Source organism: Lutra lutra, chromosome X (assembly GCF_902655055.1).
Source record: "Lutra lutra chromosome X, mLutLut1.2, whole genome shotgun sequence".
NCBI lineage: Eukaryota > Metazoa > Chordata > Mammalia > Carnivora > Mustelidae > Lutra > Lutra lutra.
The window spans coordinates 31,369,555-31,395,626 of record NC_062296.1 but is presented as its reverse complement, the minus strand read 5'-3'; the positions used below and the strand labels follow the sequence as shown (position 1 = coordinate 31,395,626).

The 26,072-nt window shown below is 39.6% G+C and overlaps 1 protein-coding gene across 5 annotated transcripts in view; it reads right to left on the bottom strand.

Annotated features, from left to right (window-relative positions):
• Positions 1 to 24,250, bottom strand: part of LRCH2 (leucine rich repeats and calponin homology domain containing 2) — a 106,636-nt gene extending 82,386 nt beyond the window's left edge. For all 5 annotated transcript variants that reach the window (XR_007124863.1, XM_047716686.1, XM_047716687.1 and 2 more), the window contains exon 1: positions 23,874 to 24,250. Coding sequence is in view for 4 of the 5 variants with exons in the window: in XM_047716686.1 (XP_047572642.1) it covers positions 23,874 to 24,216 (343 nt within the window). In the remaining variant the exon portion in view is untranslated. The remainder of the gene's footprint in view (positions 1 to 23,873) is intronic.
• Positions 24,251 to 26,072: the final 1,822 nt, after the last annotated feature.

Here is a 26,072-nt window from a genome sequence, read left to right as displayed (position 1 = left end):
TCATGATCCCAGGGTCCTGGGATCGAGCCCCGCATCAGGCTCTCTGCTCCGCGGGGGGCCTGCTTCCTTCTCTCTCTGCCTGCCTCCCTGCCTACTTGTGATCTCTCTCTCTGTCAAATGAATAAATAAAATCTTTAAAAAAAAAAAAAAAAGAATGCTCACAGGATAATAACTAGAACTTTTTTTTTTTTAAGTAGGTTCCATGCCCAACACAGAGTCACGACCCTGAAGTCAAGACTTTTTTTTTTTTTTAAACTTTTAACTTTTAACACACATAAAGGTAATGAGTGTAGGATAATGAAGGAAATACACCAAAATGTTAGTATCTATTCAAGGTTGGTGGGATGAGGAGTATTTTGTATTTTCTTCTGTATGCTTTTATTTTCCAAGTTTTTTACAATAAGCAAGCATTGCTTCTGTCATAAGAAAAACACAATATTATGCTATTTTAAAGGTACTATATTTCACAAGGTAAACTGAATTCTAACCATACACATTCCACTCATAAAAATGGTATGTGCAGACAGTTACAGGCTTCATAAGGTGGTATTAGATATAATCATTTTCTTTTTCATGGGGCACAACTCGGTCCTTCTACCAAAACCTGCTACCAAACATCTATCACCATGCTGAGTCATGTTATATTGACACTCCACCATATGTCGTAATTTTTAAGATGCAAATTACCAGGAAAGTATGAAACTTCAAATGTCAAAATCATGCTTCCATGTAAATTATTTTCTTAAAGCAAAACCCCAAAACTGTAAAATCTGAATTGTTATAAGAAGTCTGGTTAGTGAAGTAAGTAATGGCAAAACATTATTACCATCTTCACCATTTATGAGACATATGAATTGCTGCATAATTAATATGACATTCATGCTCCTCCTGCCTAGGTCAAGATCAACCAGCCACTGAAAATCAAGTGGAACTGTTTATACAGTATACTTTCTTTTTATACAATATACTATTGATTTGCCTTAATTAAGACACCTTAGTAGCTTCCTACTGCATGAGGAAAGAAAATCTAATGTAGTATGAGAACAGTCTGCATGAAACTGACTCCCCCAGGATAACTCTAGTAGGCTGTGGGCTCCGAAACAAAAGTAGTCCTTAAAAAAGCAGCGGTGGGAGTGGGGGGAAGGCGGTCGCCTGGCTGGCTCAGTTGGTAGAGCATGCAACTCCTGATCTTGGGGGTCTTGTTTTGAGCTCCATATAGGGGGTACCACATAGCAGGTACAGCTTACTTTAAAAAAAAGTAGCCCAGGGGGCGCCTGGGTGGCTCAGTCGTTAGGCATCTATCTGCCTTTGGCTCAGGTCGTGATCCTAGAGTCCAGGAATGGAGCCCCACATTGGGTTCCCTGCTCGGTGGGAAGCCTGCTTCTCCCTCTCCCACTTCCCCTGCTTGTGTTCCCTCTCTTGCTGTGTCTCTCTCTGTCAAATGAATAAATAAAATCTTTAAAAAAATTAAAAAAAAAAAAGTAGTCCTTAAGGAAAGTTTAAAAAAACAAAACAAAACAAAAAAACCCTGAGAGAAAGCTACCACGCTAAATAAAACTAACTGCTTTATCTCTGATGAATCTAGACTATGATGAATTTTACAGGTAGTATACTGTGCTCCTTAAAAAAATACTCTATTTAGGGGCACCTGGGTGGCTCAGTGGGTTAAAGCCTCTGCCTTCGACTCAGGTCATGATCCCAGTCTTGGGATGAGCCCCACAGCAGGCTCTCTGCTCAGCAGGGAGCCTGCTTCCCCCCTCCCTCTCTCTGTGCCTGACTCTTTGACTAATTGTGATCTGTCAAATAAATAAATAAAATCTTTAAATAAAAAAAATACGGTATTTAGAGAGCAAGAATCATCCTTACTTGAGCTGTTTAACAACAAAGCACTAAATACTGGATGCTGAAATTAAAAGCAAGTTATAGTAAACTAATTACAAAGTAATGGCAAATTCCACAAACCAGGCCAAAGAAGACTCCATTAATTTGTGCTAAGTGGTTAAGCAGCCCCTACAGAGCAGTGTATTGGCAGCTATCAGAAAGACCAAATGCATTCAGACAGTTTATTATCAACAGAGAAAGTATGATCAGTATGGGATCAGTTCCCTGTGTCTTCAGGCCTACAGGAGAAAACCAAACTGGAGGGAGGGACCAAATGACAGACAATATGCATGGTGGGTTGCTCGTTTTTGAGGACTCAACTCTAGATTGCAGCTTTGCAATTTTATACTCACAGCTATAGCCAAATGTCCCATATCTTCCCAGTATGAGAGATGAAAATAATAAACTATCTTGCAGCAGCCTCCCACAAGAGAGGAAGGCAGATAAGAAATGACCTCATGTCATCTATCTATTTTGCTGTGTACCAGGGAAGATCATAGAGTCTTCCCGCAAGATCTGGGCCAGATTGTGGTTGAGCCTGGCCTATGCAGACTATGCAGAAATGTGCAAGATCACCAAAGTACCATGGCAGAGCCATTCCATTAGTTTATAGTCAAATAGAACAAGTCAGTGTATAAAAGAATATACCATGTCATGTTCCTTCCCATAATTTTAAGTTCAGAAATTTGATAAGCATTCACTATCAACCATTGCAGAGAGGCACAATACTGAACCAAACACTATAAGGAATTTCTGTATCTGCCCTCAAAGAGTTTAAATTCCTCTTGGGGGAAGCAATTTATTTATGTATGTATGTGTTGAGAGAGAGAAAAAGAAAGAGAGTACTTATGGGGAGGAAGGGGATAAACAGAAACTGAAGCAGGCTCCAAGCCTAGTGCAAAGCCCAATGTGGAGCTTGATCTCCCAACCTGGAGATCATGACCCAAGCTGAAACCAAGAGCTAGAGGCTTAACTGACTAATCCACCCAGGCACCCTGGGGGAAGCAATTTAAAGCCAAGAATACAATTGCACCTGGCTGTATTAAATAGTAACTTAAACATTTAACAAAAGAAAAATGGTTTAATAAAATATGGTACATTCATACAATAGACTATTAGGCAATCCTTAAAAAATCACGTCATAAAATATTTTTCTTCAGTGGAACAGTGGCATAAGAAAGACTCAGGTAGAAAAATTTGGAAGAAGACTATACAATAGACTATAATGTAAAGACTTTTATGACAACATTAAATAGATAAATGTTGAGAAAATTCAGCCACGAGGTGATGAGGCTTTTTACAAGAGAGGCAGTAAACACATAAAGAGTTGTTTATGAGGACCTTTAAGCTCTGATCCTACTGAAGATGATAAACTTTGCAACTCAGAAGTAGTAGATCTTAGCTCTGCCTAAGGCAAATGGAAGACAGCAGACTAATGTAATAAGAGAAAACTAGAATACAATTTTAAACAATTTAGAGCTATGTTACCAAGAAAACTGCTAAACCTAATCAAAAAATGTGCATTCATCTCCCAATTTTTCTGGACTTCTTCTACAAATATAATTTTCAAAACAGAATTTGCTAAACCAACATATTAATCCTAAAAATATTTTATAATGTAATATTTTCAATGTAAAACATATTATTTAATGTTATAAACATTACTCAAAAATCAATTCTATTAGTTAACCTAAATATTTAAAAGCTGTCAACTATTCTGCAGAGCACTGGTTGACTGAGTTGGTGGAATATACAACTCCTTGTTCTCAGGATTATGAGTTCAAGCCCCATGGTGGGCACAGAGCCTACTAAAAAAATAATAATAATAAATAAGTAAATAAAAGCAGTCGACTATTCTAAAATAAAAACGTATCAATGGTACAATATAACAATATACAAAAACTATAGCTAAAATAAATAAACTAAAAAAGGGGGGGTTGCCTGGCTGATTCAGTCAAAAGTACATGACTCTTGATCACAGGGTTGTGAATTCATGCCCCATACTGGGTATAAAGATTACTTAAAAATAAATAAATAAAATTTTAAAAAAACTATAGCTAATCTGCAACAGTTCAAGTTTAATAATCATCTCTCTGCTTATGAAGCAATAATAGACTTCTTTGTTCTAATAGTTTTTTCCTTTTTTTAAATAAAAATAAAGCAAAGAAGACAAAATCAGGGAGACAATGAGAAGTCCAGTCTGGCTGGAGAACAGGGTACATACATGAGCAGTGGTAAATATAGTGGAAAAGGAAAGAGGCAAATTGTGCAGAGACCTGAAAAGGCACCCAGGGTAAGGAGCAGCCTTAACTGAACAAATGTGTTAAACACCTACCACTCTTTACTAACTGCTGGAATGGCAGCAAAGTAACTACATTCAAGTAACTCCCAAAACCAGTAAAAAGAGAAAGGTAAACAAATACCATATTTCTTTGATTTTACAATGTACATTTTACTTTAATGTTAACAATCCTGAAATCCATGTATGTGCTTATTGTGTATTTTTTCCAGAAAAGTTATTAAATTTATGGTAAATGCTACAACAGAGGAAATATATTAAATGCAATTAAAAAATCACACCTGCTATAACAGAGGTATAGAGTAATCACTATATGTGGAAGATGAGAGGACAGGGAAACAAATAAAGAACTGATCTGAGATACAAAAGATGAATAGGAATTCACAAGGTAGGAAAGAAAGAGAAGGACATTAACAGTTAGGGGTAAAAACATAGAGACAAGGAAGTATATGATACTGTCAAGAAACAGCATGTAGTTTGGTAGGCTGCAATGTAGAGTTGGGGAGCAGTATAAGACTAACTTGAAAGGCAGATAGGCCAGGAATGCAAGGGGGTTATAATATCCAAAAAACAATCAATGTAAGTATACCATATTAATGCAATAAAGGACAAAACCCATGTGCTCATCTCAAAAGACCCAGAAAAAGCAACTGATAAAATCCAACACCCTCTTTTGACAAAAAGTTTTCAAAAAACTGGCTTAAAAAGGGATTTCTTCAACTTAATAAAGGACATCTATGAAAAGAACCAGAGCTAACATCGTATTTAACAGTGAAAGAGTCGATGTAGACCTTCTAAATTCGGGAACAAGCAAGAATCTCCACTCTCACCACATCTACTCAACATTGTACTAGAAGTTCTAGCCAGGAAAATTAAGTAAGAAATAGAAATGAAAGGCATCCAGATGCAAAAGGAAGAAGTAAAGCATCTCTATTTGCAGATGACATGATCTTGTATAGAGAAAATCCTAATAAACCATTAAAAAACTATTAGAACGAAGAAACTAGTTCGGCAAGGTTGCAAGATAAAAGATCAATATATAAAAACCAATTATATTTCTATACACTGGCAATGAACATCCCCAAAATGAAATTAAGAAAAAATTTCCATAATACTCAGCCATTAAAAAAAAAAAAAATCTTGCCATTTGAGACAACATGGATGGACCTAATACCTAGAGGGTATTAGGCTAAGTAAATCAGACAGAAGAAGACAAATACCTTGTGATTTCAGTTATATTTGGAATCTAAAAAACAAATGAACAAAGAGAAACAGACTCATAAATACAGAGAACAAATCGGTGGTTGGGGGAGGGATGGGCAAAATAGGTAGAGGGAATTAAGAGGTACAAACCTGCAGTTATAAAATAAGTAAGTCACAGGGTTGTAAAGTATAGCATAGGGAATACAGTTAATATTACTGCAATAACTTTGTATGGTGACAGATAACTAGACATCATGGTAATCATTTTGTAATGTATATGATTTCAAATCAGTACACTCTACAACTGAAACTAAAATTGTACGTCTTACATCAATGTGGATGAGACTGGAGGGTATTATGCTAAGCGAAATAAGTTAATCAGAGAAAAACAATTATCCTATTGTTTCACTCATATGTGGAATACAAGAAATAGTGCAGAGGATCATAGGGAAAGGGTGGAAAACTGAATGAGAAGAAATCAGAGAGGGAGACAAACCATGAGAGACTCTGGACTCTGGAAAACAACCTGAGGGCTGCAGAAGGGGAAGTTGGTGGGGGGACGGAGTAACTGGGTGATGGGCATTAAGGAGAACACATGACGTGATGAGCACTGGCTGTTAAACACGACTGATGAATCACTGAGTACTACATCAGAAACTAATGTTGGCTAATTGAATTTAAATAAAAATAACTTTTTATGTCAAGTATATGTATTTTTAAAGATTGTATTTATTTATTTGACAGAGAGAGATCACGAGTAGGCAGAGAGGCAGGTAATGTCAAGTATATTTTTAAAAATTTTTTACTTACAATAGTATCAAAAAAATAATTTAGCAAAACTACAAAATGTTGAAAGAAATTAAAGCTATAAATAAATCAAAAGACATTCATTATTCATAGGTTAGACAACTTAATATTGTTAAGACGGTAAAACTCCCCCAAATTGATCTACAAATTCAACAAAATCCCAACTTGCATTTGCTGAAGAAACTGACAGGCTGATCCTAAAATTCATACAAGAATGCAAGGGTCTCAGAATAGCCAAAGCAATCTTTAAAAAGAAAGATGTTGGAGGGTGCCTGGGTGGCTCAGTGGGTTAAGCCTCTACTTTTAGCTCAGGTCATGATCCCAGGGTCCTAGGATCGAGCCCCCACATCCGGCTCTCTGCTCAGCAGGGGACCTGCTGCCTCTGCCTACCTCTGCCTACTTGTGATCTCTCTCTGTCAAAAAAATAAATAAAAATCTTTTAAAAACGGCACCTGGGTGGCTCAGTGGGTTAGGCCGCTGCCTTCAGCTCAGGTCATGATCTCAGGGTCCTGGGATCGAGTCCTGCATCGGGCTCTCTGCTCAGCAGGGAGCCTGCTTCCCTCTCTCTCTCTCTCTCTCTGCCTGCCTCTCCATCTACTTGTGATCTCTCTCTGTCAAATAAATAAATAAAATCTTAAAAAAAAAAAAATCTTTAAAAAAAAAAAAAAAAGAACAATATTGGAAAATTCACTCCTCCTGGCTATAAAACTTTATACACAGCTTACTGACCAGCTACAGAAGTCAAGAGTATGGTACTAGGAGAAAATAGAAATAAACACACACATACACACACACACACACACACACACACACACACATATGAAGAGAAATATAGATCAATGGAATAGAATTGAGAGTCCAGAAATAAACATTTATATTTACATTTATGGTCAACTGATTTTTGACAAGGGTGGTAAGATAAGTGGATGAGGAAAGAAATATTTTCAATAAATGGTGTTGAGGGGCACCTGGATGGCTCAGGTCATGCCCTCAGGGTCCCAGGATCAAGCTCCACGACCCGCTCTCTGCTCAGTGGGGAGCCAGCTTCCCCCTCTCTCTCTGCCTGCCTCTCTGCCTATTTGTGATCTGTCTTTCTGTCAAATAAATAAATAAAAATCTTTAAAAAAAAAAAAAGAAAGAAAGAAAGAAATGGCGCTGAGACAGCTGAATATCCACATGCAAAAGGATAAAGTTGGACCCTGATCTCACATCATACACCAAAAACTAAAAATGGACAGTACACCTAAATATAAAAGCTAAAACTATAAAATTCAAAACAAAACATAAGGGTGAATCTTCGTAACCTTGGGTTAGGCAACGGTTTCTTAGATATGGCACCAAAACCACAGATAACATAAGAAAAAAATATGTAAGATAGGCTTCATCAAAATTTCAAAATTGTTTTTTAAAGTAAAGAACCCACAGAACACAAAATAAATATTTGGAAACCATCTATCTGATAAGGTTTTATGTACAGAATTAAAAAATAAAAACTCTTATAACTCAGTAATGAAAAGACAACCCAATTAGAAAATGGACAAAGAGTTGAATAGAATTTCAATTAGGAAGATGCTTAACATCATTAGTTATAAGTGAAATGACATCAAAACCATAATGAGATTATACTTCACATACTAAGATGACTATAAAAAAAATATAGATAATAACAAGTGTTGTCTCGAATATGAAGAAATTGACTTCTCATACATCACTAATGAGAACGTAAAATGATACAACCCACTTTGGAAATAAGTTAATATTTCCTCAAATTGTTAAACATAGAATTACCATATGATTCAGCAATTCCATTCCTACATGTTATACACAAGACAAACGAAAACATACACCTACACAAAAACTTGTACATCAGTGATCATAGCAGTATTATTTATAATACATAGCCAGACAGGAAACAACCCAATTGTCCATCAACTGATGAATGGATAAACAAAATGTACAAAGGAATCTTGTTCAGATATAAAAAGTAATGAACATTCGGGTGCACGTGCCCCTGCGGATCACTACGTTTGTATCTTTAGGGTAAATACCCAGCAGTGCAATTGCAGGGTCATAGGGTAGTTCTATTTTCAACATTTTGAGGAACCTCCATGCTGTTTTCCAGAGTGGTTGCACCAGCTTGCATTCCCACCAACAGTGTAGGAGGGTTCCCCTTTCTCCGCATCCTCGCCAGCATCTGTCATTTCCTGACTTGTTAATTTTAGCCATTCTGACTGGTGTGAGGTGATATCTCATGGTGGTTTTGATTTGTATTTCCCTGATGCCGAGTGATATGGAGCACTTTTTCATGTGTCTGTTGGCCATCTGGATGTCTTCTTTGCAAAAATGTCTGTTCATGTCCTCTGCCCATTTCTTGATTGGATTATTTGTTCTTTGGGTGTTGAGTTTGCTAAGTTCTTTATAGATTTTGGACACTAGCCCTTTATCTGATATGTCATTTGCAAATATCTTCTCCCATTCTGTCAGTTGTCTTTTGGTTTTGTTAACTGTTTCCTTTGCTGTGCAAAAGCTTTTGATCTTGATAAAATCCCAAAAGTTCATTTTTGCCCTTGCTTCCCTTGCCTTTGGCGATGTTCCTAGGAAGATGTTGCTGCGGCTGACGTCGAAGAGGTTGCTGCCTGTGTTCTCCTCGAGGATTTTGATGGATTCCTTTCTCACATTGAGATCCTTCATCCATTTTGAGTCTATTTTCGTGTGTGGTGTAAGGAAATGATCCAATTTCATTTTTCTGCATGTGGCTGTCCAATTTTCACAACACCATTTATTGAAGAAGCTGTCTTTTTTCCATTGGACATTCTTTCCTGCTTTGTCGAAGATGAGTTGAATGTTTATAGCAGCAATGTCTACAATAGCCAAACTATGGAAAGAACCTAGATGTCCATCTACAGACGAATGGATAAAGAAGATGTGGTATATATACACAATGGAATACTATGCAGCCATCAAAAGAAATGAAATCTTGCCATTTGCGACGACGTGGATGGAACTAGAGGGTATCATGCTTAGCGAAATAAGTCAATCGGAGAAAGACAACTATCATATGATCTCCCTGATATGAGGGAGAGGAGATGCAACATGGGGGGTTGAGGGGGTAGGAGAAGAGTAAATGAAACAAGATGGGATTGGGAGGGAGACAAACTATAAGTGACTCTTAATCTCACAAAACAAACTGAGGGTTGATGGGGGGAGGGGGTTGGGAGAGGGGGGTGGGGTTATGGATATTGGGGAGGGTATGTGCTATGGTGAGTGCTGTGCAGTGTGTAAACCTGGCAATTCGCAGACCTGTACCCCTGGGGATAAAAATATATGTTTAGGGGCACCTGGGTGGCTCAGTGGGTTAAGCCGCTGCCTTCGGCTCAGGTCATGATCTCGGAGTCCTGGGATCGAGTCCCGCATCGGGCTCTCTGCTCAGCAGGGAGCCTGCTTCCTCCTGTCTCTCTGCCTGCCTCTCTGCCTGCTTGTGATCTCTCTCTGTCAAATAAATAAATAAAATCTTAAAAATATATATATATATGTTTATAAAGCTGTAAAAAAAAAAAAAGAAAAAGAAAAAAGAAAGGATGGATGAATACCCAAGTTTTGTAGCAACATGGACGGGACTGGAAGAGATTATGCTGAGTGAAATAAGTCAAGCAGAGAGAGTCAATTATCATATGGTTTCACTTATTTGTGGAGCATAACAAATAGCATGGAGGACAAGGGGAGATGGAGAGGAGAAGGGAGTTGAGGGAAATTGGAAGGGGAGGTGAACCATGAGAGACTATGGACTCTGAAAAACGATCTGAGAATTTTGAAGGGGTGGGGGGTGGGAGGTTGGGGGCACCAGGTGGTGGGTATTGTAGAGGGCACGGATTGCATGGAGCACTGGGTGTGGTGCAAAAATAATGAATACTGTTATGCTGAAAAAATAAAAAATTAATTAAAAAAAAAAAGTAATGAAGTACTGATACATGCTACATTATAAATGAACTTTGAAAACCTTATGGTAAATAAAAGAAACCTGTCACAAAAGGCCAGATGAAATGTCCAGAATAGGCAAATTCTATAGAGAGGGAAAACAAATGAGCGATTACCTAAGTTCAAACTAGGTGGGGGTGGGGAAGCTGGGAGTGTGGGAGGAATGGGGAAGGACTGCCAATAAGTATGGGCCTTTTTGGTGTAATTCCAAAATTACATTGTACTGATGGATACAGAACTAACAACCAATAAACTATACACTCTAAATGGGTGAATTTTTGGTAGTGAATTATAATCTCAACAAAATATTAAAAAAGAGTAGGCAGGGATAGATCTCGAAAAAGATGATCTGTGTCTAAAATATGAAACTGAATCTCACACTATTGTATAAAAATTAATTCCATATTGATTAGGAACTTAAACACTCAAAACAGACCTTTAAAACTCTTAGCAAAAAATGCAGGTGAATGGGGGCACCTAGGTGGCTCAATCAGTTAAGTGTTTCTCTTCAGCTGAGGTGATGATCCTGGAGTCCGGGGATAGAGCCCCAAGTCAGGGTACCGGCTCAGTGGGGAGTCTGTGTCTCCCTCTCCCACTGCCCCTGACCCCTAGTCTATGCCCTTTCTCTAACTCACTTTCCCTCAAATAAATAAATAAAATCTTAAAAAAAAAATGTAGGTGAATGTATTTTGCACATTCTTAAACAAGACACAAAAAGCAGTGACTATAAAGCACTGGCAAATCTGACTGTATTAAAATTTTGAACATTTGTTCATTCAAAGTCTTCTTAAAAAACAAAAAGGCAAATTAAAATCTGGGAGAAAATATTCACAGTATACAAACCTGACAAATGAGTACTGTAAGGAATATGTTTTAAACCCATAGACGTCTGTAAGGAAAGGACAAGCCACCAATAGAAATTGGACAAAATATATGAAAAGTTATTTCACAGTACAGGAAACACCTATGGCCAACAGACATTCAAAGATATGTCAATATCACTAGTGATGAGAAAAATGTAAATTAAGAAACACTTCATTGAAATACCATTTTATACTCATTTGTCCAAAATGCATAGATCTGACAACACTATGTGTTGGACATATGGATTCTTAAGATCTCTTATACATATTGAAGGAAATGTACATTTTAAACCAGTTTGGCATTATCTCAAGTTGAACACTGTCACACAAAATAGCCTAGAAATTCCACTACCAAGTATATGCACAGGAGAAATTCTTGAACATGTACACCAGGAGACATAATAATGCTTACAGCAGCGCTGTTTGCAAGAGCACAACTGTGGAAACAACCCAAACTGCCATCAGTGAGAAAGTGGATAAAGTATAGTATAGTCACACAATGAGAGATAATGCAGCCATCAAAGAGAATGAACTACAGCTCCACACATTTTGGATGAATCTTAGCAATTTAATATTAAGTAATACAAAAATTACCAGTCATATAAAGCATAGTGTATGCAACAGCTTTTTTTTTTTAAGATTTTATTTATTTATTTGACAGACAGAGATCATAAGTAGGCAGAGGCAGGCAACGAGAGAGGGGGAAGCAGGCTCCATGCTGAGCAGAGAGCCCGATGCAGGGCGATGTGGGGCTTGGGCTCGATCCCAGGACCCTGAGATCATGACCTGAGCTGAAAGCAGAGACTTAACCCACTGAGCCACCCAGGCACCCCTGCATCAGCTCTTTTTACATATTTTTACATACTCAAAACAAGGAATAAGCAATGTATTGTTATGGAGCTGGCTTACTGGCTCCAAGGTGTTTTAGTAGCTACAAGTGACAATCGGATCTGCATATTACAAAGAATGCTCTGGCTACCCTGTAAAGAGCTAACCCAACTTGAACCAAATATGAGGCAGCATAATTATTCAGGAAAACTGCTGATAAGTCCAGTTAAAGGTAAGAAGAGGAGGACCTGAACAATAACAATAGCAGTGAGAACAGACAGGAGGGAAAGAGATCCGAAAGCTATTCAAAGAGTTATGACCAACAGGCCTTAGTTTCTAACTAGTTCTAAAAGGAAAGGGAAGGGAAGAGTGGAGAATCTTTCCTAAGTTTCTGATCTGAGTGACCAGGGGGCCTAGGATCAAAATAAAGGCTGATTTTTTTAATATATTCTGATTTGAAGAGACTCTCCGATGTCAATATGCATATGGTTTCCTCCCTTCATGAGTAACTATAAAATCCGATCCTTTCCCTTAATCCGATCCTTTCCCTTACCTCCACTCTCCTTTACAAAGCCCTCTCTGCTGTCCTAGTGTAAGGGCCTATTTAGCCAGAGCAATTCCATCCCGTTAAACAGTGATTTTGTTGTTCATGCAGTAAAACTTAAACTGACCCTGCCCCGCCCCCGCGCCAGAAGAACTTACTTAAAAGCAAGTCCGGGAAACCAGTAGAATATGGTCTACCTGTCCCTGATAACAGAGCCCAAATAAAAGGGCGGGTCAGGTCAGATGGAGGTAAGAGAGCCGGCATGCAGGGATGAGTCAGGCCAGGTGGAGACATCCAATCAGTGGGGCGCGCATACTGTCTCCCTAGGTACCAAGGAGTGTGGGCCCCGCCTTTTGGGCACCAATCCTGACCAAGGTATAAGCTAGTTCAAATAGCTACTATGGGGTGAATTGTAATTCAGTTGGCCACCCGTGTGTGACCTAGCATGACTGTGCAGCTTTCTCTGTGTGTTACAATCTCATTGGCCACCTATGTGTGGCCAGGCTCAACCACATGGCCTTTGCTCTATAAAAGTTAGTCGGCAAGGCAGGGAGGGGTCGCCCTCTCTGTAAGAGGCGACCCCGACCAGTTGGTTTGATGCTTGGCGCGAAATAAAGTTTTGCTTGACCTTCGCTTTGTATCAGTCTCATTCCTTTGACTTGGACCCAACACTACCAAGGCAGTCAGAAGTCATCTCTCCCTCTTTGAATCTGCAATGTACTTTGTTTTCACTTATGACATTTATCTTACTCTAGCCCAGTGATTCTCAGTCTTAGCACTCCTGACATTTTGGAACAGATAAGTCTTTGTTGTGTGTGGCAGTCCTTGCTCTGCACTATGGGATGCTTTGCAGCATCCCAGGCCCCTCTTACCCACTAGATGTCACAATCAAAACATCTCCAAACATTACCAAATACCCCTGGGGCAAATCTTCCCTCATTGAGAACAACTGACCTAGCCTATATAACAGATAAGTGGGTACAGATAAATGAGTATTTTTTTTTTTAAGATTTTATTTATTTATTTGACAGATAGAGATCGCAGGTAGGCAGAGAGAGAGAGGAGGAAGCAGGCTCCCTGCAGAGCAGAGAGCCAGATGCGGGGCTCGATCCCAGGACCCTGGGATCATGACCTGGGCCGAAGGCAAAGGCTTTAACCCACTGAGCCACCCAGGTGCCCCTATGTATATCTTTTTTTTTTTTTTTAAGATTTTATTTATTTGACAGAGAGAGATCACAAGTGGGCACAGAGGCAAACAGAGAGAGAGAGAGGAGGAAGCAGGCTCCCTGCAGAGCAGAGAGCCCGATGTGGGACTCGATCCCAGGACCCTGAGATCATGACCTGAGCTGAAGACAGAGGCTTAACCACTGAGCCACCCAGGTGCCCCTATATATATCTTTTTAAAAGTACTTGATTTCCCACTGACAGACATCCCCAACCAATTACCTCAGAGTATTAGGGATTTACATATCGTAATTACTTTTTTTTTAAGATTTTATTTATTTTACGGACAGAGATCACAAGTAGGACAGAAAGGCAGGCAGAGAAAGAGGAAGAAGCAGGCTCCCTGCTGAGCAGAGAGCCCGATGTGGGGCTCGATCTCAGGACACTGGGATCATGACCCGAGCCGAAGGCAGAGGCTTTAACCCACTGAGCCACCCAGGCGCCCCTGTAATTACTTTTTTAAGAGAGGAAGAATTGTAGGCTGCCCATTCTAGAGTCTCTTTGGGGCATAATCATTTAACGAAGTGATTTTGGATGAAATCCAAATTCACAAATGTTCTAGAATGGGTTAGTCTCTGTAGAGTTCAAATAAAAGTTTATGCTGCAGTTATTTTCTGTCTTTGGTCACCTTGAATCCCTAATATTATACATAAAATTCTACGGAAAAGGATTGAAGTAATTAATTTAAAAGTAAAGTGACAAAAATCTCTGTCACAAATCATAAAAGAGGGGCACCTGGGTGGCTCAGTTGTTAAGCCTCTGCCTTCGGCTAGGGTCATGATCCCAGGGTTCTGGGATCGAGCCCCAAATTGGGCTCCCTGCGTGGTGGGAAGCCTGTTTCTCCCTCCCCCACTCCCCCTGCTTGTGTTCCCTTTCTCACTGTGTCTCTCTCTGTCAAATAAATGAAAAAAAATCTTTAAAAAAAAAAATCATAAAAGAGTACAGCGAATTAGCAAGATCCACAAATAAAAAAAGACTTACTTCCCTACTTGGAAAAAAATAACTTTTCTTTAAAATTTTTCATACCGGGGCGCCTGGGTGGCTCAGTGGGTTAAAGCCTCTGCCTTCGGCTCAGGTCATGATCCCAGGGTCCTGGGATCGAGCCCCGCATCGGGCTCTCTGCTCGGCGGGAAGCCTGCTTCTCCCTCTCTCTCTCTGCCTGCCTCTCTGCCTACTTGTGATTTCTGTCTGTCAAATAAATAAATAAAATCTTTAAAAAAATAAAAATAAAAAAATAAAATTTTTCATATCAAAAAATACATTAGAAAACAGCCATTGTTTAATCATCCATTACAGTACATTGACTGATATTCTGTAAGTAAAATGCTATCAATTTATAATTTATTCGAAACAGGAGAAATATAAAGATTAAAATTTAAAACTTGACCTTTAGTAGACTTGAGTGCAATAGTTTTAAGTGAGACTAAACATAAATTTAAATTATTGTTATAAAACTGACCTGTCGAGGGGCGCCCGGGTGGCTCAGTTGGTTAAAGCCTCTGCCTTCGGGGGACGCCTGGGTGGCTCAGTTGGTTGGACAACTGCCTTCGGCTCAGGTCATGATCCTGGAGTCCCGGGATCGAGTCCTGCATCGGACTCCCGGCTCCACGGGGAGTCTGCTTCTCTCTCTGACCTTCTCCTCGCTCATGCTCTCTCTCAAATAAATAAATAAAATCTTTTAAAAAAAAAAAAGAAAAAGCCTCTGCCTTCGGCTCAGGTCATGGTCTTGGGGTCCTGGGATCGAGCCCCGCATCGGGCTCTCTGCTTGAGGGGGAGCCTTCTTCCCCTTCTCTCTCTGCCTGCCTCTCTGCCTACTTGTGATCTCTGTCAAATGAATAAATAAAATCTTCAAAAAAACAAAACAAAACAAAACAAAAACCTGACCTGTCCAGTTTCCTCTTATTACACTGAAACGGGTTCCCTGGAGTGGAAGGTGTTCCCTTCTATAAAAGGGAAGTAGAGAAAACTTTTTTTAAAAAGATTTATTTGTTTGTCAAAGGGAGAGAGAAGAGAGAGTGCACACCAACAAGGAGAACGGCAGGCAGAGGGAGAAGCAAGCTCCCCACTAAACAAGGAGCCTGATGGAGGACTTGATCCCAGGACCCCTGAGATCATGACCTGAACCAAAGGCAGACAGTTAACCAACTGAGCCACCCAGGCATCCCAGACAAAACTTTGCAAACTTTTCAGAGTATTACAGTGCTTCAAGAAGTACCCTCAAGCGGCACCTCGGTGGCTCAGTGGGTTAAAGCCTCTGCCTTTGGCTCAGGTCATGATCTCAGGGTCCTGGGATCGAGCCCGGCATTGGGCTCTCTGCTCAGCAGGGAGCCTGCTTCCTCCTCTCTCTCTGCCTGCTTCTCTGCCTACTTGTGATCTCTGTTGTCAAATAAATAAATAAAATCTTAAAAAAGAAAAAAAAAGAATCACTTTAAAAAAAAAAAAAAAGAAGAGGTACACCGATACACCCAAAGTGCAACAAAAAAAAAAAAAGAGAAAACCAAGATTTTCCCTCTAGGTCATTATGCAAAGCTCTGTAGAATGAGGGTGGGCATCACAGAGTTTAAGCATGCCTTAGAGTGGGCTGCTGGGGTGGGTCAAGAGAATGGCATGCCCTTTTGCAAAGTTCCACAGAGTGCCTTGGAAATTTTAAACAAATACCCACTTCCAAGGAATCAATAAGCTGTTTAAGTCTTCAATTATTTATATTCATGAAAAATATTTTTATTTGTGGAAAGGGTTCCTAGCATTATCTCTTATTTTGTCAACAACGTTCTGGATCTTGTCCAACTTCATGCTTTTGATGACAAATAAGTGCTTCAGAGTTTGTATTACAAATAATCTAAATCAAGATATCAAATTTTAAACTTCAAGCAAAGTGTCCCTATAAACCCAATTCTAAAATATCCTAATCAGCCACTTCTGTTCTTTTACCTGTCATTTCATATATATAATTATTTTCATAAAAGATGATATGCTCATGTTTTCCAAAAGGTACTAATTTAACTGCTTACCACACAGTCCTAATTCTGAACTGTGGCTTATTCCCCAAATTGATTCCTTAAAGCATTATGCCCTATTGAGTACCTTTTCTACTCTCTTCAACCTTTTCCCTGACAACACTGCTTCATTTCTTTAAGATTAAAATTTAAGACATTACAAGTAATGACAGATGCTGATGAGGATGCGGAGAGAGGGGAACCCTCCTACACTGTTGGTGGGAATGCAAGCTGGTGCAACCACTCTGGAAAACAGTGTGGAGGTTCCTCAAAAAACTGAAAATAGAGCTACCCTATGACCCAGCAATTGCACTACTGGGTATAGATCCTAAAGATACAAACGTGGTGCTCCGAAGGGGCACGTGCACCCGAATGTTTATAGCAGCAATGTCCACAATAGCCAAACTATGGAAAGAACCTAGATGTCCATCCACAGATGAATGGATAAAGAAGATGTGGTATATATATACAATGGATTACTATGCAGCCATCAAAAGAAATGAAATCTTGCCATTTGCGACGACGTGGATGGAACTAGAGGGTATTATGCTTAGCGAAATAAGTCAATCGGAGAAAGACAACTATCATATGATCTCCCATATGATATGAGGAAGTGGAGATGCAATGTGGGGGGTTTGCGGGGTAGGAAAAGAAAAAAATGAAAGAAGATGGGATCGGGAGGGAGACAAACCATAAAAGACTCAATCTCAAAAAACAGACTGAGGGTTGCTGGGGAGAGTGGGGACGGGAGAGGGTGGTGGGGATATGGACATTGGGGAGGGTATGTGCTATGATGAGTGCTGTGAAATGTGTAAACCTGGCGATTCACAGACCTGTACCCCTGGGGATAAAAATACATTATATGGGGGCTCCTGGGTGGCTCAGTGGGTTAAGCCTCTGCCTTCGGCTCAGGTCATGATCTCAGGGTCCTGAGATCAAGCCCCGCATCGGGCTCTCTGCTTGGTGGGGAGCCTGCTTCCCCCTCTCTCTCTGCCTGCCTCTCTGCCTATTTGTGATCTCTCTCTCTGTCAAATAAATAAATAAAATCTTTTTAAAAAAATACATTATATGTTTATTAAAAAAAAAAAAAAGGAAAAAAAATTAAGACATTAATGTCCCCAAACATCTACCTTCACTTTTAACTTAGTAAAAGTCAGGTTACTTCTCCCTTCCATGGCTAACAGCTCCCCACCCTGTTCTTGCTTCCCTTGCCTTCAAATGAAGGTCCTCTCTACTCTTCTTACATTTGAACTCTGAGCTCTGCACCTGTTCCCTCCTCTCAGCCTCTCAGGATTTTTGTGAAAATACAGAGTAAACCAGTTAACATCTGTCCTTAACACACAATATCATTCCTAACTCTTATTCACACAATTTCTCTCCTGAAATTCTGCAACTGTCCCTCCTGCCTAATCATACTGATCGTTTACCTCAAGATTCAGCAAATACCTAACTTTAAAGGACTTTCTCAAACTTAACCCCCAATAAAATTAAGCCTTATGCCATAGTTTCACATCACTTAAACAATTTTGAATAGTGTTACATAATTCTTTTCTTTTTTATGAATTGTTTTATTAATTTTTTAAAGTGTATTTATTTACACCCAATGTGGGGCTCAAACTCATGACCTTGAGATCAAGAGTCACATACTCTTGGGGTACCTGGGTGGCTCAGTCCATTAAGCATCCGACTCTTGATTTGGCTCAGGTCATGATCTCAGGATGGTGGGATCTAGCCTTCCATCAGGCTCCATGCTCTGGGAGGAGTCTGCTTGAGATTCTCTCTCTCCCTCTCCCTCTGCCCCCTCCCACCACTCACTCAATCATGCTCTCGCTTTCTCCCTCTCACTCTCTCTCTCTAAAATAAATAAATAGGGGATCCTGGGTGGCTCAGTCATTAAACATCTGCCTTCGGTTCAGGTCATGATCCCGGAGTCCTGGGATTGAGCCCCACATCGGGCTCCCTGCTCAGCGGGAAGCCTGCTTCTCCCTCTCCCACTCCCCATGCTTGTGTTCCCTCTCCTATGGTCTCTCTCTCTCTCTCTCTCTCTGTCAAATAAATTAATAAAATCTTTCAAAAATAAATAAATAAATCTTTTTTTTTTTTTTTAAATCACATGTTCCGGGGCACCTGGGTGGCTCAGTGGGTTAAAGCCTCTGCCTTCGGCTCAGGTCATGATCCCAGGGTCCTGGGAACGAGCCCTGCATCAGGCTCTCTGCTCAGAAGGGAACCTGCTTCCTCCTCTCTCTCTCTACCTGCCTCTCTGCCTACTTGTGATCTCTGTCAAATAAATAAAAGCTTTAAAAAAAAAAAAATCGCATGTTCTTTCCAGATGAGCCTGCCAGTTACCCTTATAATTCTTTTCTAATTGTTACACATATTCCTGTACACATTCAATTATTTTATAAACTGTTCAAGGACAATAACCATGTCTCTTTCTTTTCTATTGGCTATAATCATGTTTCCAAAGTTGGAGTTCAATAAACGCTTGCTTAATAAATCTATTCTAAAACCATCAGAAAGAGGCACAAAGACAAGCTATGCAACTGCCATACACACCATAAAAAACAGTGCACACAAAGCAAAAAGTATACTAACTACATTAACGTATGAAATTAAATTAGCATAGTGTGCAGTTTAATAATAGTTTTATTATATAGAAAGAATGTGTTACAATGGAAATAACACTGGAATAGTGAGGGCTTGAGTCAGAAAACCCAGGCACTGACCCACACTCTGCCATACGCTATCCATTTAACTTTGGACAAATCATTTAACCTCTCACAACAATGAGTAATTACTATGTACTGTGCCAAACTCACAGGGTTTTATTAGGATACAGTAGCATAATATACATGAAAGTACTTAGAAATTTATAAGGAGCTATATAAATGGTAATCTTTTAATGATGAACATACCCTCCAATTTAAGATAACATTTTATTTTAAAATATGAACTTATAAAAGAAAGAAATTAAGGGACAACTATTTATGCTGTAGAAGAATTCATCACTAAATAAAATAAATCACTGCAAGGGCCAGCAACTCAAATTCAATCTAGAGCAATTAAAATATGAGTCAACTGTCAAAAATGTGCTTCACATTCAATTTTTTAGGGAGACATTTATTACACAAAGCAAAGTAGATATTGAATCAGTCCACAAAATCACAAGTTCATTTCACTGAATGCTCTAAGAGGGCCTTCACCTCACGACATAATCAGATGCTGCTAAGTTTATCTGGCTCCATTTTACAACCTGATACAATGCACCATGCCCCACAGTTGAAGGGGTGAACCAGCACATGTAGGAAATACTAGAGTTGACTCCAGGTTTACAGGAAAACATGTGATTAACCCAGGACACAGCACCATCTGATGCATGTAAGAATTCCTAAATCTGTTTCGCAGACCTATTGTTTATAAAGAGGTATGAAGAAGCAGAAGGAGAAGCTGCAAGTAGGCTGAGACTTACTTGTAGCATTGGTGACAAAGTCAAATATGAAACTTTCAGGATTTGTTTGAGTAGCTATCAGAATCATTTTCAAGCTCTCTTCTTAAGGTCAACAAATTATCACGGTATCTAGACAGATTAAAATGTTCTAGGCAATTTCCCTTTGCCCTGCCAAGTTTACCTATAGACCATCTAAGACAAGACATTACAAGAGTCAGTTACTTTCCTGAAATGGATTACAAACTTTCTCATCTGTTGTTATGTCTTAATATAGACGAGGACTTTAATCAAGGACCTAGAAGACAGATCCAAAAAGGTCATGAGCACAAACCACCAACTGAAGATTCAAATAAATTAGCAAACTCTCCCTTTTTAATATTAATTCCTTAAAAGGCTGCCATAATAAACTTCAAGCTACATCCCAGCAAGAGAAGGGGAGTGAACCGAAGAGGGGCAAAGAAATGAGGAGAGCAGGAGGGCACAGGCAGGTGAAGATCACACACCAGAAATGCAAAAAAAGGTAAAAAGACACCAAAGACAAACTAAACTTCACCAACAGCTACCAATTATCCATCTTCCCTCAGGGCAAGCCTATTAATAAACAAGATTTTGCTGCTACATGTTTTGGAGGCACTATTTTCTTAATGCCAAGTTATCCAATAGTATTCAATGTAAACCAGGGTTATGAATGGTAACTGAAGAAACTATAGCTTCCTGGCAATTTTCTGTTCACTATAGACATGATATAATGGAAAAAAAAAAAAAAAAAAAAAGAGTCTCTGCTTCATCTAGCCTATTAAAAAGAATACTGAATTAGATCCTGAATACATAGTTCCTAGTTTTGGCTTTGACCCTCTTGACATGTGACTTTAGTCACTAAATGTTTATCAATATTTGCATTCACCTAAACAGTACTACTTGAGTACCTAAAAAATGAGTTATTTTAGAGTTTCTCAGCACTGCCTGCACACTAGAATCACCTGGGAAGACTTTTTAAAAAAAAAGATTCTCTTGGCCCCTGAGATTGTGATTTAATTGGTCTGAGGTAGGGCCCAGGCATAGGTTTTTAAAAAACACTCCCTTGGGATTTTAACCTGCAGCCCAGGTGAAGAACCACAAGTCTATTTTGTCTTATGTATATGTGAGGAACGGCAAAATAATGCAAAAAACCCTCCTGCTTCCTTTCAAATTTATCAATTTTCCCTTCTTATCCAATTTAGTTTTACCCCAGATTCTTACCACCTCACACCTAGATTAACAGAATACCTTCCTATTTTCCCTTCCACCAGTCTCCTCCCAACCCAATAAACCATTATATGCTTGCCTAACTAATCAGTTTGGTTCTGAAACATTATCCCACTGAGAGTCATTTTTATGTATAACAATACCAACAAAGAAAACTGTTTTCATCAGAGGATACTGTATGTATACAGATGTGTATGTATGCGTGTGTACATGTATATATGATCTCAAACATGCTCTATTTTTCTTCAGTTCCAGTGTACCCACCTTCATTTATACATAATGAATACTACTAGTCTCTTCACATACAAAAATATTGCCCCTAAATAGTTCATGACTGAATTTTGTCAAAAATGAATGGCAAATGAATCACTCACAAATTTCTCATTTAAATTTTGAAGTGTTCCCACAAGGAACACACATTCAACTGAAAAAAATAAATAAAATGAGGTGGAATCGTCTCAAAAATCCAATGTTACCGTAGACACCGATAAAGTTTATGACGAATGAATCCTTACCAAGAACAAATATGGCTCTGCTTTGTGTTAAAGCTTGCCTCAGAAAACCAACTGAAGGCTTAAAAGCCAAAGGTTATAACCACAGAAGATGATATTCAAGTTTATGAAAAATATTTTCAAGTACAATCTAAGCAATAAATAACGAGAAGACTGAACAAGTATATGACTTACTCCCTGCCCTTAAGGAGCGCTCCAGCTTCTCAGGGACAGCATGACACAAACATAAAAAAGAAAATAAAGCCAGCCTTAGCAAGTAAGTGGCAAAGATGGTAAGCACCGTAAGAACTCAAAAACAGGAGACTGCTGTGGACTAAGGCAGTTAGAGTCAGCTTCCTGGAAAAGCTGGGGGCTTGAACAAAATTAAATAGATGGAGTAAAGACAAAAATCCCAAGCCTGTGGGTGACCTTCTACAAAGATGAGACAGAAATTCATTAAATATATTTGAGGGACAGGGAGTTGACCTCGTTAGAACAGAGGGTTCTGTGTAGGAGTGTTTGGGGCAACAAGGTTGCAATAATAAATTGGAGCTGGACAGTGAAAGCCCTGAATGCCAAGCCAGGACACTCAAACTTAGTCCTACAGACACATCCTTTACAGGTTATAAAGCATGATAAGCAAAACAATATATCTCCTTAATGATGCAGTCTGAAACCATTTTTCCTGAAGCCTTTTAAGAACATACCAAGTCATATAATATTTTGCCAATATATTCATAAATATGTGAACATATTGTTTAGGAAATCTGTTCAGAGTGAAGGAGTAAAGACTCAAACATGCTTTCCAAAATACAAAATCAGTGATCAATTACGCATTCATAGTTCTTAGTAATTCCTAAAAGAGTAACTGGGTAGAAAGCTTCATTTTAGGCTTTGCTCCTCTCCCCAACCTCCTCCAAACACATAGCTAAATTTCATATCCAGAAACTGAATACACTGAAATAGTGTTATTCTGAAAATAAGAGGCCTTTTATTACTAATCATTATAGGTGAATTTACTTACTGTACTGTTTCAAAATTACTACACCTATCAAAATAATTTTGTCCATGATTTCTTTGAGCAAAGCAAATATAAAAGATAACAAATGCGAAGATTATAAAAAGCAAGAAACCCTTTCATCAAACCAAAACGTATTTAAAATAATCAGCATTGGTTTATAAGGCAGAGAGGAAAGAGTATGTTCATAACAAAAATTGCCATCCACAACAAAGAGTACCAGAGAGTATATGAAGAACGCTACAATAGCCAATTTCTCAACCAAAACGATAGGCCATTAGCCCACAACTCCCTAAAGAATAGAGTTAATTTTGTTTCTCAGAAATGCCCTCAAATTTTTTGGCTATTTCTGCTATAAAAATTAAGACTCTAACATAACTCAAAACAAGGATCCTTTCCCCTAGTAACCAGACATGTTAGTGATTGATGATTTCATTTGCCATTGCAACAAATACTAATTTAACCACCACTACCTTCTCAACACCAGGAAAATGAAAGGCATACGTGACCAGAAGGCAAGAATATACTAAAATGATTAAAATACACACACAAAATATCACGTAAAACCCGTGGCAATGCTTCTGCTGTACGAAGAAAAGGAATATGCCATTCTTCCAGACACATATGCCTTTAAAGAATATGTGTAGCTTGTGATTTTATGTATTGTCTCCCCCCCCCCCCCGCCCCGAGAAAGATGAGAAAGAACACCCGAGAGAGTTGAAAGAAGTGCATTAAGGAAGGTGTCAATACCTCCCTCCCTACTCCTTACTGGGGAAACTCGCCTTAACAATAATGCTCTCTCACCCCTCACAACGCACCGGATTTCCATACATCCTTCAGTCACCAACCCCCTCCCCCTCCACGACCACCACCATTCCCTTCTCTCTCCCTCACATTCACGAGAACAGGCTGCTCCGACTCTGTCAGTCTCGCCGCCCCCGCGAACCCGCCCAGACCAGCAGAGTCCAACAACGCAGCCACGCAGCCACCCACACCCCCCACCTCCTCCTTCGGAGCCCAGCTTCCCCTCCCCCGCACCCCGTCCTGTCACCTGCTTGGGTGGTGTCCGTCAGATCGTAGCCGCTGCCCGGGAAGTCTCGGAGTTTCCTACCACTGAGGCTCAGGATGCCGGAGTTGCCCGCCTCCTCCAGGGCCCGGTCCAGGCTCCTCACGGTGTGTTGAGGCTGCAGGCTCCCCGGGTTCCACTGCGGCCCGTTGGGGAACGGCTGACCGAAAAGAGTCGGTACCGGGATGGGCACCACCAGGGTCCCGCCGCCGCCTCCCCCTCCGGCTCCGCCACCTCCCCCTCCGGCTGCGCTACCGCCACCGCTACTTCCACCTCCACCACAACCGCCGCCCCCACTGTTAACACCACCTCCCTGACTCGCCGCCATGTTCCTGGGAGAGAGAATAGCCCCCGACAATACTCTCAGCTTGTGCCGCGAGTGTAGGGGCTTCTTAGGACGCATGCGCAGACTGGGGGGGGGTGCAGACGGGGAAAGAGGTAGAGGGTGGAAAGGAACCAGGAGGCGGACTGGGAGGAGGTGTTGGGTAGAGAAGAGACGGTGTTCCAACGTGCAGAACGCTCGCTTTAAGAAATGTGTGATCAGAGGAAGGATGCTAAATCTCGGTTCCGCTGCTTTGGGTACCAAGATCTTGCGAAGCGACACCAGCTTAACCACAGGTCATTTAGCGGTCTGTCCCCAGATCTCTAAATTGCTTCACCTTTCTCGCTCTGCAAAACAAAGGCAAATAGGGGTGAAAGGGATCCGTTTCAGAATATATTGAAACGGCATTTAGAAGGACTATAAGCCATCTTATTGAAACGCTTATTGCAAATGCCTCAGGAATTGTTTACGAGTGTTGACAGGGAGAGAAACGGTGGAGGGTCATTTGGGGAGGGAAACCGGTGGAGAACCGAGTTTTAAACATATACGAATTTGCCATAATTTAGAATTCCAAAATAGGAAAAGACTTTTTAAATGTTTTCAAGGAAGCCTCTCGTTTCAGTATATGTGGGTCTCAGCCAAAGTGCTGCCTTCCAAAACTTGGAAAAGTTCTCTGCATTCTGTTCTATCACTCTTTGAAGTTGTGCCAAGATCTCCAAAATATCTCAGGTTTCTTCTCATCATGTCAGTATGGCTCATGGAAAACTCTTCGATCATTAAGCAGCCTTAAAGTTTACTTTCGGAATTAAAGTTTTGGTTTTAAATGGAATTCTGTAGGTTTAACACTGGGAATAATAAGCTAATCAATCTTCGATTTTAGGAGGTCATTTTTAGAACCTGAACCCAACAATTCAGGCCACTGTTAACCCTTCTCTACCCACTCAGAATACTCAAAACTTTTTCAATGATAGTAGAGAGACCCCTCCCCCCAAGAAAACTATCCGAATATTTGGGCATATTCAATCATCATCAATTTGAATATCCAATGCATCTCTTACATCCATTTCAATTTGAGCAATCTGCCAACAATCTTCTTTTCTTAGAAATCACAAAAGTTTATCTGCCGTTGGCTCTACTTTGGGGAGAAATGCAAGAAAAAAATTTGTGGCCATCCATACAGGTTACTTAAAATGAGTATGTTGCAAGAAATTACATTTACCATATGCATGACCCACAGAAGGAACAGAACTGAGAATCAGACTCTACAATGAATTAGCTAGCTATTTAAACCCACTGGCGTCAGAAAGAAATGTTGTACCTTATATCTCATCTTTATATCACAAATCAAATCAAGTATTAATTGAGAACTTCCAGAATCAAGAAGCGGAGGGGAGAAACTAAATTTATTACTTAGAGAAAAGACTAGAAAATGAATGATTTTAATAATAATTAGCCAATTAGAATTTTGACATTATTTAAAAGGATGTATTGGACTCCAGGAAAAATATCCCCTCATACCTGTCAAGTGTAAAAGGTGTAAAACCAGTGTAAAAAACATATTTAAGAAGTAATCTTTCATAAAATTAAAAGAGAGTCTAAGTAAAAAGCAGGAAGCCTGCAAAGTAGGTTAGGTATACATGAAAATCAGACAAAATAACACTTTCTAGAGCTCTTTCACAAGAACACCAAGGCCATAAGGAGTATTAAAATATAAACTGAGACATATTTTAAAAATTTAAAAGTTGATTTGAGCATTTATCAATTTAAGTTTAGACAATGCCAAACCAGAAGTGTCTAGGAGTACTCTGCCAACAGGAACCAGGGGAAAAACATGTACAAAAATGGGAAAGCGAAGAAAGGAA